The 12,208-nt window shown below is 44.5% G+C and overlaps 1 protein-coding gene across 3 annotated transcripts in view; it reads left to right on the forward strand.

Moving 5' to 3' along the window:
• Rrbp1 (ribosome binding protein 1) overlaps positions 1-12,208 on the forward strand; it is a 66,101-nt gene that overhangs the window by 14,865 nt on the left and 39,028 nt on the right. For 2 of the 3 annotated variants that reach the window (XM_087911161.1, XM_087911164.1), the window contains exon 2: positions 9,363-11,511. In XM_087911161.1, the coding sequence (XP_087767287.1) occupies positions 9,384-11,511 (2,128 nt within the window). In that variant the 5' untranslated portion in view covers positions 9,363-9,383. Of the gene's footprint in view, positions 1-3,281; positions 3,714-9,362; positions 11,512-12,208 lie in introns of those variants that run through there. The other variant, XM_087911162.1, reaches the window with a different exon arrangement.

Consider the following 12,208-nt stretch of genomic DNA (forward strand, 5'->3'; position numbering starts at 1 on the left):
ACCTTGAAGAAACACGAGGAGCGAGACCGTTGTCAAAGGGATTCAGTGATGAAGAGTTTTCTAGAATTGATGTCAATATGATGACTCCTCAAACTTGGAAAGCACAAATAAGATTAAATGCACATATGTATTTTGTGAACTCCTCAGAACTCTGAAGATAGAACTTGAACGTGATAAGAAGGGCTGGGGAGAGCACAAGTTCCTGTATGCAGACCCCCATACAAAGGTCCACCTGTAACCCCAACATTTGGGAGGCAGAGGGAGGATCTTCTGAGCAAGCTGGCTAGCAAGACTAGCCCATCAGTAAACTCTAGGTTCAACTGAGAGACCCTGCTTCAACAGAGTACTCAAGAATGACACATCAGTCAACTTGGGGTCTCTCTATGCATGTGACTATGTTCGCACCTGACATTTACACACGTGCACACACCACACACACATGTAAAAGATGGTGAAAAGTCAAAGGTAGCATTAGGTTGGCAGCATTTTTTCAGTAGTAACCTTTGCAACAAAGAAAAGCCAGGAGGTAGAATCAGATCTTTGGAGTGGGGAAAGAGAGCCTTTGCATGGGTTCTGTGCAGTCACTCATGAAGACTGAAGGTCAACCAAAGGGCTTCCGGGGAGTGAGGGCCATAAAAGCCGAGCAGGAAGCTGTACTTGTCCAGAGAATTGACCGACGGAGTTTTTGGCAAGATGCTAGTGGGATGAAATATAAGGAGCAATGATGAACAAATGACGAACTTCTGAGTAGTAAGTGAGCATTAGCGTCTGTCAGAGCAGCAGGGAGTAGGAGACGTGGTGCAGGGCTCCTGCTGAGTGGACAGCAACAGATTTAAAGCCTGTAGGTTCTCCTGTTGGAGCGGGGGATGGAGGAGTGAAACTGAGTTGAATATGTAGGAAAATTTGGGTGAACATCACAGCTAAAAAATTTAAAGGGGCTGAGCATGCTAGTGCGTCCCTCCTTTTTATCTCAGCACTTGGGAGGCAGAGCCAGCTTGGTCTGCCTAGAGAGTTTCAGGCCAGCCAGGTATACATAGTGAGACCATGTCTCAACAAACAAATATTAAAGGGAACTCATTTTAAAAGAAGTACAATGTTTAACACCCAAGCTATAAAGCAAGAAAAAATGGTGCTCGAGTAGTCAAACACTGCAAAAGGGATGAGGGTGTAAGCAAAAAGCCACTGTTGTTAATAGGTACCACAAAATAAAGAGCATGGACTAGTGCATTGTACAGAAAATCACCGTACGTGTTGGTGGACTAAACCTAAAACAAATTGCCACCGGGATTAAAATAAAATCCCGCCATATGCTGTTTTTAAGAGTAACACTTAAAACATGAACACAGGAAGGTTGAAAAAAAAATGCCAGTCTACTACTAATCCCACAAGAGTTAGAGAAGCTTTGAAAATAATTGAACAAACTAGAACTTAATGAAAAAAAAATCACTATTTTGAAGAGGATCATTCTCAAATGGGAAGAGAAATAGCAGGTACTTAACCAGGAAGGTCTATTACTTGTGATTTTATATTCTAACAAGATGGTCTCAAATAAAACACAAGTTGGTAGATTCCAAGAAACAACTGAAAAGCATGTGAGCATATATTGAGAGCTCTCAATAACTGTTGGATTAGACAAAATGGCATAGAGAGAGAGATTGAGTTTTAGATCAGTTAAAATTGTGGAAGTTTACAGCAGTTAAAATTAGAATTTATCTGTGATAATTCAAACTCTTCTGTATGTTAGGAAAGTTAAATACATTTTACACCGCAAGTCAAAGAAGAAATACATTGGGATTGAACGCCAATGGAAATGTTCATTATAGCTTTAGGATGAAGCTATATGAGTATTTAGAATAAATTTATTGCCTTAAATATTTGCCACCAGAAGAGGATCATAAAGTAATATACACTCATGTCAAGAAGTTGTTAAAACAGTGTAAACCAATGGAAGATGAAGGGAATAATGAGACTTAATTGAATCACCAACCCAGAAGTTGGATGGATAGACAGTCATTATCAGTGGTTAATTAAGTCAGTCCTCTTATTACTCTCTCTCTCTCTCAAAGGTGAGATCTAAGGCTTCCTCCTTGGCAATTGATCTCATCCTAAGTCTTCTAAACCTGCACAAACTGTCCTGGTGAACCGGAGTAAAGGGCTGATTCTAAGCCCATTCCAGTCCATTCCGTGAGACTCTAGTGGTTCTGCCGCCAGGGTGAGAACAGTGAGGATGACCTGATTTCTCTCACTTTGAAGACAAAGGCCACCAAAAGAAAAAAAAAGAATAAAAAACATGAACAGATCAAATCTAGAGATGTTATTTAAAAAGAATTTCTGTCAAATATTTCTGTTACCCAGTTAACCGTGATCTAAAAATATTAAATGGAAAATTCCTGAAATAATGAATCACTTTCACATTTTATGTCATTCTTACACTATTGAATGTCATTCCAGGACATGAATTGTTCCGTTATTCGGTGCATGCACATCATATATACTTCCTACCCATTAGTCTGGATTATCAGATGGACTGTTGTAGAATTATATGACTAATCTTTATTTAATTATAGCCCTTAAACACAAGAGTAGTGATGCTACCAGTGGTATTATTATAATTGTTTTATTTGATTGTTGTTGTTTTGCCTTTTACTGTGAAAGTTTACAAACTGAACTTTCTCATAGGTATGTATATAAGGGAGAATGTAGTGTATACACATAGGCTCCCGTACTGTGCCAGGATTCCCTTGGAATCTTGAGGTTTAGCTCTAGTAGATAAAAGGGAGCTACTGTATTATAATTTAGTATATTTCACATTAAAGGAGAAAATGTCAGATGATGTAAAAAACAGTTGCTCAAATTTAGTGCTCATTTATTTTTTTTAACAGTAACTGAGAGAATAGGATATACTGCATAGCCTGAGGAAAGTGTTTCACCAAACATGTGCACTGACTCTCAGTGTGATAGTGTAACCTGAGCTGTGGGGATGCAGGGACCTGGCAAGGAGGCTCCTGCTACCAGTGCGGCTTAGAAATGAGATAATGTAGCCCAGAGAGCAAAAAACAGGGCTTTCTTTTTCCTGCATAGATAGTTTTTTGCCAAGAAAATCAAAGCAAATCTGTAAACTCCAGTTGGACAAGGGTTTATCATAATAAAAGCTAAATGAATGATACATATATAAACATCATGACTTTACCAGCTGTATGTAGCTGAGAGAATAGAAAAAATAATTCACAATATATGCTTTTTCTCTAGGACTTTACAAAAAGCAGTAATGTTGACAACATCACAAAGATATGAAAGGCCTTCATGGAGAAGACTCGAGAATTTCTAAAGGCCTGAAGTGAACACTGACTGACGTCAGTGTAGTGCTGTTGCATAGCTGCTTGTTGATGGGAGCCCTGCAGTCAGTGCCAGTTCTTCCTGTGATTATCTGTAACGTCAGCATGATTAAAATTAAAAGCTCTGTAGAAATTCTGAAGGGAATGGTGATAAGCTAAAAACCTGAAACTGATACAGGACTTGAGTAATTCCCCAGTGGAGCACAGTATAGCACCCATCAGAAAGAAGGGGAAGGCCCGGCAGGGTGTGGTGCTGGTGATAAAGCCAGTGTGATTCTGTCTGTCATCCACCAAGGGAAGCACCCAGTGAAGGAACCTACCTCATTGCAAAAAGTGTGACTGAAGTTGGCCAGTGAGTGCATCTGGGGCTCCCTGCAGGTGAGTGTGCTGCCTCTGAGCTCTCTCTGCAGTTCTTATATTCCAGTCTGTAGAAGAAAGGAACTGAACAGTGAGTTTGTCACAGTAGTTACCTCTAGGAACTGACTTCAGCTGTCAAGAGACAGGAGCATGAAATAGGCCCTGTAAGGCTCTGGTAAACACACCACTCCAGTTCTATGTGAGTAGCATAGAGTTTAACGCATAAGCATGTAAGAGCGGCTGTTAGCGTGTCATAGGAGTTAAACATAAGCATGTAAGTGTCATAGGGGTTAAACATAAGCATGTAAGAGTGGCTGCTAGCGTGTCATAGGGGTTAAAAGGAATGATCCAGAGCTATCTGTATCTGTGTGAATTTCAAAATGAAGGTTAGTTAAAAATTGCCAGATGTCACCCAGAATAATACCTTTACATAACAGTTACAGCATTGGACATACACGCGCACGCACACACACAGTATCTGAAGTTAGTGTGCACAATGTTAGTATTTGACATACCTGTATATCAAGTGTATGTGGTTGGGAAATAATCATATTTCTCAAACCTCTGTATATCTGAACTATCATAATACAAGTTTACTGTCCCTTTTCCAAAGTGCTAAGATTAAAAGTGTTTCAGATTTGGGCTTTTTGTTTTTCTCTTTGGTATGTATCTGTGGATATTTGGGATATGAACCCAAATCTGAACACTAGCTTCATTTATGTTTCCTGTGTACATTATGCACTCAAGTAAGTTTATGTATTTTAAGATACCTTAAAAAAATAAATTTATTAGTTTTATGTGTGTGTTTGTGTCCCTGTATGAGTTCACATGTACCATGTTCACTCAGGAGCTCATGGAGAGTGTCATATACCCTAAAACTGGAGTTAGAGTTTTGAGTCTCCAGGTACACACGTGTGCTGAGAACCAAATCTTGCTCCTCTGGAAGAGCAGTAAGCATTGGCACCGAGTCAGCTCTCCAGCTCCCAATTTTAACCATTGAGCCATCTCTAGCACCCAGGTTTATATATTTTTAATGTGTCTGATTTAATTTTTTTTTTGAGTTTGGTCATGTTCTGTAGCTCAGGCTTACCCTGAACTCAGAATTCTCCCACATGAGTCTCCTAAGTGCTTCTGGGATTATAGGGATGTGTTCCCACACCTGGCCTGTTCCTGTGTTTTGACTGAGACCATCACATAAGGTTTTATGGAGAATTTTCTGCATGTAGCACCATCTCTTGTTCCCTGGCTTTAAGAATTATGTGAATTTCAGATTTTTGGATTTGGGGTACTCAATCTTTATTTTAAAATATTAGGAGATGCCTATCTTAATGTACTTACAGGTATTGTTGCCTTTGATTTTCTTGCTGTTTGGTATCTTTTTGTCAAATCTATATTCCTTGGCTCAGGACTAGGTCTGTAGGCTTGTTATCTTTGTCCATCCTCTACAAGACAGCATCTCTGAACACCAGGTGTCCACTGTAGAGCAGCTGGGAGAGATAAGACAGACTTCAGGTTCTTGTTGTAGGACATTTCTTAAAACTGACCTAGATCTCAAGTCCTGAATTGGTCTGAACTGGCTTTATCATGCCAGTTGAGTTAGTAGATATGGTCCATATTTGAAGAGTTGAGAGCTCCCATTTCCTGTTGGTCCCCAAATCCTAAGAGCAGAAGAAGCACCATTCTCCTGGGACTTAAAGATGATAGTGAATTCCATTTCGCCAAACCTGGGACTGGTCATTGGCCTTGATTTTCTTCCCTCATTAGCTTTCATTAGCTAGTGTAACATGAGGGCTGGCTTGTTGGGGTATCTGTCCCACCCGGTACTCCACAGCTGGCATACCCCAAAGAAAATCACTCACAAGACTCCATAAGATTATAAACTGATTGGCCCTTAGCTCTGGCTACTTATTAGCTCTTATAACATATATTACCCCATTATCCTTATCTATGTTAGCCACACGGCTCAGTACCTTTTTCAGCTGGGCAGGTTACATGCTGTCTCTTCGGTGGTCTGCACAGGAATGACGGAGGGTGCTTCCTCCTCTCTAGAGCCTTCTCCTATTCTCATTGCCCTGCCTCTACTTCCTGTCTGGTTGACCCGCCTATACTTCCTGCCTGGCCAATCAGCGTTTTATTAAAATACATGATTGACAGAATACAGACAATTCTCCCACACCATTTGGGCACCAGATGAAGGCGTAAGTCACAATTCCACACCAGTTTGGAATTATGATTAATAGAATGGTTATTTATTCAAAGGGGGAAAACTTACAGATTACCGTTCCAGACAACAGCCCTCTGCGCAAACAGGAAAGGAGTCTAGGAGCCGGAAGCGGAGTCGGAAGCCAGAGAGAGAATGGAGGACAGCCGCTGCTTTTTTTTAAAGAGAGAGAAAGAGACCACGCCCCAATGGGCTGGTATCTCAGCGGCTATTGGCTGAAGGAGCGGAATGAGCTCCCGCAGCAAGCTAGTCTTTCACTGAGTACTTTAGCAATAATAGGTGTAGAAAAATACCAATTTCACAGAAGTTTCTGGAAATGACAAAGTAGAGATTCCTGTGGTGAGATAGTATAGAGTATGGGTGGACACACATCTGGCCCAGACCTTAGCCCATGTAGGCACAGCCCAGAGGAAAGCCTTTGAAGAGATGCACTCTGCAGTATTAGAACAGTGAGCAAGCTGCAAGCATAGAGGCTCCTGAAAGCATAGGCGAGAGACCCTTCTGCTTTTATTAGTCTATGAATCGAGAGTCTCCAAGATGTATTTGTGACCCCACCTAAATTCTCTTTGCGGGGGAGGGGAGATTTCAGCTTACAATTGTAGTTCATCATGAGGTAAGGTCACTTTGAAAGCAGAGGTGATTTTTCTGTTTTCTTATTTCCATTTCTTTGCGGCTTGCAGAGATACTGCCTTAGCTTTAAATGTTTCAGTGTATGGCTAAAGACTGGGCTTTTCATTTTCTTGTGAAAGCTTTCATTTGAAAAAATTCTACCTCAGGAATTAATGGTAGCGATGTAATTTCTTTTTAAAGCAGCTGGTTCTGCAAAAGTTGGGAAGACACATTTATGCTGTTATAAACATACTTTGTGTATGTGAAAAATATTTACCCAAGTTTACGTGCCTTGATTCTGAACTCCACACAGAGAATGTATTTTGTGAGTCTTGTTTGCTTATGTGGAGTCAGATTAAAGGTTGATTTTCCAACCTTGGCTTTTCTGTCTAAGCTGAGCAGTTGGAAGGCACGAAGCTGCACAGAAGCTGCACAGTGAACAGGCCCTGCTTTGTTGATGGCCCTTCACTGTGTCAGGGGCTGGTGACCAGTGCCAACTGCAACTCTACAAGAGGCCATCCCTTGAGTGCATAGTTGTCTGGAGACCACTTGGTGTTTATAGAACTGTGGCCAGGCTGAGCCAGGCTTAATGTAGGTCTTGCTCTGAAGAACTTCTGTCATCTGACTAGACATCTGATTGCACTGTAATTTGTATCTGAGCATGTCTCTGTTGGTAGAGTCTGTGAGGCCCTGTAGGAGTTTCGGTTGGAGATCCCTACCCCAGGAAGGGGTGATCAGCCATATCACACACTTTGTCCCTGCCCTCCTGAACACAGAATGGAGCCAGGAGTGGGCAGGTGCGAGGATTTTATTTCTACACCTAGCTTAGGAGTGTGTTCCTGGAAAGACTTAATTTAACAGCCTTTCTTGACTACCACTTGTGAGAGCACTTGGCCTTGGCTTTGGACCAAATGTCACTAGTGGTCCATAGCTAGAAATCAGAATCCATTTGTAATATGAATGCTGCCTTGTCCAGGCTTCGAAGGCTTGTGTGGGTTGGGTTGGCCTTAGCCTTTTTTTTTCTTTTTTTTTTCCCAGAAGCAATGGCAGGAATGGAGTGTTGGACCTTGGTCCTACATAGCCCCAAGTGACAGTTGTTGTGAGCAGTCCAGTTAGTACTTCCTCAAGGGCCTCATCAGAATGAGGCAGAGAAAGGGTTTGTGCTATGAAGAAACCGAGTGTCCTAAAATGTGATGCTGAGGTGTTTAAACAATGTCGCTTCTTTAAAATGCCCTAATGTCTCTGTTGAAGAGGCACATAAATCTCCCTGCCCAAGCAGCTGGTGTCTAGAGAGCCTGGACACAGTGTCCTCACCTTCCCCACCTTTCCTTCTTATCCTCCCTCCCTCCTAGTTTTTCTCATCCACACTGGAGTTCTGCTTGTTTGTTCTTTGCTGATCCTCCTCAGAAGGAGTAGACTACCTCTCCTCTCTAGCTCAGGGGATTGGGAACTGATGATAGCATTGACTAAAAACTTAGTGAAGTGGAACTGAGCCTGGGCTATCAGCCAGGAAGGGGTGAGCCCAGTTGCCTCTGATCCTTTGGACTTTGGTCTGTAAGCAACAAGAATGGTATGCTTCAGCCTCTCGATTTGGGGTATGTTGTCTGACACCTAGTGACACTGCTCCCTTCTCCTGTGAAGTCTGCTGATGTGAAATTCCAATCCTAGAATCCCATGGGCTTCCCAAGACTTGCTTTCTGTTTCCCAATATGGAAATTGTAGGTTCTGTGACTGACTGGGTATTGCTACAGAAAGGGTGTTGTCCTGAACCAAGTTCTTGATTGATTACTTTTCAGGATTGCAGTACTAAGGTGTTTGTCTGTGACCCTAGGGGCTTTGCTTAGGGCACTGGCAACAAAGCAGAGTATGGTATGCCAGGGGCCTTCCGGGAAAGCCTGCAGATGTGTTGGGGTTGACTGGGCTTTTCATTGGTTTGTTTGTTTAACTAAAACCAGCCAATTTTACATTGAAGAAAAATACAAAAAATAAAAATTTCGGCCCAACATGAAAAATGAAAAGTTCTCATATTACTAAAAATCACATCCTATGTATTTGGCACATGCAGCCATGCTTAGCTTTGGCATCTTTACCACATTGCCACTATTCCCTGTTGTATTACTTCTAAACAGCACTTGTGCCCATGAGTGGTTTGAATCCTGTAGTGGGGAGGATTAAAGGGGCACCTTACACTTGGGCCATGGTCATGGACTTTAGAGGCTACTGGGTGTAGTAAGGATCCCACTAGTTAGTTCCCAGCCGCTTAGCCCCAAAATAATCACACAGAAACTGTATTATTTAAATCACTGCTTGGCCAATTAGCTCTACATCTTCTTATTGGCTAACTCTTACATCTTAATTTAACCTATCTCCATTAATCTGTGCATCACCACGAGGGCGTGACCTACCAGCAAAGTTTCAGTACATCTGTCTCTGGCAGAGACTCCATGGCTTCTCTCTGACTCGGCTCTTCTTTCTCCCAGTATTCAGTTTAGTTTTCCCTGCCTACCTAAGTTATGCCCTGCTATAGATCCAAAGCAGTTTCTTTATTCATTAGTGGTAATCACAGCATACAGAGGGGATTCCCACATAAACTGGACATTACAAACTCCAGCTGTCCCCTGTACTCTGCCATCTGCCTGCTTGTATCTCTGGGTACTAGAAGAACTGTCCAGAATATAGGTAAAAATTATCCGTTTTTGAAGAGGGAATAGGAACATGGATTTGCTTCAACTCTTAATTTAGTCTGAAGAAATGTAAGAAACCTTAAGTTTGTGATGGGGGTAGAAATTGTCTAGTTCCTCAGTTTCTCCAGAAAGTAATTTACTTGTATGTGTTGGCAGGTGGAAAGCAAGCCAGCCAAGATGGATATCTACGACACTCAGACCTTGGGGGTTGTGGTCTTTGGTGGATTTATGGTTGTTTCTGCCATCGGTATCTTCCTGGTGTCAACCTTCTCCATGAAGGAGACGTCATATGAAGAAGCACTTGCCAACCAGCGCAAGGAGATGGCAAAAACTCACCACCAGAAAGGCGAGAAGAAAAAGAAGGAGAAGACTGTGGAGAAGAAAGGAAAGACCAAGAAAAAGGAAGAAAAACCTAATGGGAAGATACCTGACCATGACCTGGATCCCAATGTGACCATCATCCTCAAGGAACCAACGCGTGTACCTGCTATGGCTGTGGCTCCAACTTCAGTCCATTCATCTATGGTCCATACCCCTGTAGCCACAGTACCAGCTATGCCTCAAGAAAAGCTGGCTTCTTCCCCTAAGGACAAAAAGAAGAAGGAGAAAAAAGTGGCGAAGGTTGAGCCAGCAGTCAGTTCTATTGTGAATTCCATCCAAGTTCTTGCTTCAAAGTCTGCCATCTTGGAAGCAACACCCAAGGAGGTGCCTATGGTGGCTGTACCCCCAGTGGGCTCTAAGGCCAGTGTTCCTGCCACCAGCAGTCAGGGCAAGAAGGGGGAGGGAGCACAGAACCAAACCAAGAAGGGGGATGGGGCCCAGAACCAATCTAAGAAGGGGGATGGGGCCCAGAACCAGGCCAAGAAGGGGGATGGGGCTCAGAACCAATCTAAGAAGGGGGATGGAGCCCAGAACCAAGCCAAGAAGGGGGATGGGGCTCAGAACCAAGCTAAGAAGGGGGAGGGAGCCCAGAACCAGGCCAAGAAGGGGGATGGGGCCCAGAACCAAGCTAAGAAGGGGGAAGGAGCCCAGAACCAGGCCAAGAAGGGGGATGGGGCTCAGAACCAAGCTAAGAAGGGAGAAGGGGCTCAGAACCAGGCCAAGAAGGGAGAAGGGGCCCAGAACCAGGCCAAGAAAGGAGAAGGGGCCCAGAACCAGGCCAAGAAGGGAGAAGGGGCCCAGAACCAGGCCAAGAAAGGAGAAGGGGCCCAGAACCAGGCCAAGAAAGGGGGAGAAGGGGCCCAAAATCAGGGGAAAAGGGGGGAAACAAACCAAAATCAGTCTAAGAAAGGTGAGGGAGGCCAGAACCAGGCCAAGAAGGGGGAAGGACCCCAGAACCAAGGCAAGAAGGGGGAAGCAACTCAAAACCAGGGTAAAAAAATGGAAGGAGCTCAGAACCAAGGCAAGAAGACAGAGGGAACCCCAAACCAAGGCAAGAAGGGAGAAGAGACTCAAAACCAGGCCAAAAAATTAGAAGGCTCTCCTAACCAAGGAAAAAAGGCAGAGGGGGCCCAGAACCAGGGTAAGAAAGGAGAGGGGGCCCAGAACCAGGGCAAGAAAGGAGAGGGGGCCCAGAGCCAGGGCAAGAAAGGAGAGGGGGCCCAGAACCAGGGTAAGAAAGGGGAGGGGGCCCAGAACCAGGGTAAGAAAGGGGAGGGGGCCCAGAACCAGGGCAAGAAAGGAGAGGGGGTCCAGAACCAGGGTAAGAAAGGAGAGGGAGCTCAGAACCAGAGTAAGAAAGGAGAAGGATCTCCCAACCAGAGCACAAAAGTTGAGGTTATACAAAACCAGGGTAGAAAGGCAGAGGGAACCCCAAACCAGGGCAAGAAGATGGAGGGGGCCCAGAACCAGGGTAAGACGGGGGAAGGGGCCCAGAATCAGACCAAGAAGGGGGAAGGGCCTCAAAACCAGGGCAAAAAGGCAGAAGGGGCCCAAAGTCAGGGCAAGAAAGGGGAGGGCACCCAGAATCAGGGCAAAAAGGGGGATGGAAATCCCAACCAAGGCAAGAAGGGGGAAGGGGCTCCCAACCAGAGTAGAAAGATTGATGCAGTTGCTAATCAGGGCACAAAGACAGAAGGTGTCTCAAACCAAGGAAAAAAGGCAGAGGGGGCCCCCAATCAGGGCAAAAAGGTAGACGAGTCCCCCAATCATGGCAAAAAGGTAGACACAGCTGCCAATCAGGGTAAAAAGTCAGAATCGGCTCCTGCCCAGGGTAAAAATGCAGGAATGGTCCAGAGCCAGGAGGCACCAAAGCAAGAGGCGCCTGCAAAGAAGAAGTCTGGTTCAAAGAGAAAAGGCGAGCCTGGTGAGTGCCCTGACTGTCCTGTGAGCTTGAGGGAAAGCCGCTCCTCTGTGACTGGCCGGTGTCCTCAGTGCTCTGTTGATTCACTTTTCCTGTTCTCCCCAGATTGGGTACTAATGACAGATCAGGGACACAACGCCACACGAGTCCAGCTCCATGAACCGTTGAGCTTGTGGGCTTTTATATAGGAGCAGGGGTGCGGGTTTACCTACAGAAGCGTGGATAAGTCAAAGGCAGCTGTATCACCACCAAAAAGCCCACCGCAGCCTCCCTGAGGGTTTAGGAAAGCTGCGCTCCTGGAGCCTCTATCCCTGCTCGACTCGGAGGCAGCTCCACTAAAGACTCTTGTCTCCCCAGTAATTGTGATGGTCCTGTAACCTTGAGGGGGACCTGTGAGTCTTGGGACTTTCTGAGCTTCCTGAATTTTATGATCCCCAGTCCTCTACAGGAGGGATGTTTGAGTTTGGAGGATGTAGCTACATAACTGGGTGCCTTCCGGGTCAGTCAGCTGCTGCTATAGTAAGGCTGTGTAACAAGCACCCCAAGTTCTACCGCCTTGTAACAGCAGTCCTTTATCTCTGCTCCCCTGTCTGTGGTTGGCTAAGGTTGGCTGGTGTAGGTCCTGTCTGCTGGGAGGCTCTACTTCATGCTGTGTCTTAACTGAATAAGCTCAGGGCTACTCCACATGCATGAGTTCATT

This window comes from Myodes glareolus, chromosome 10 (assembly GCF_982192425.1).
Source record: "Myodes glareolus chromosome 10, mMyoGla1.1, whole genome shotgun sequence".
In the NCBI taxonomy this organism is placed as follows: Eukaryota; Metazoa; Chordata; class Mammalia; order Rodentia; family Cricetidae; genus Myodes; species Myodes glareolus.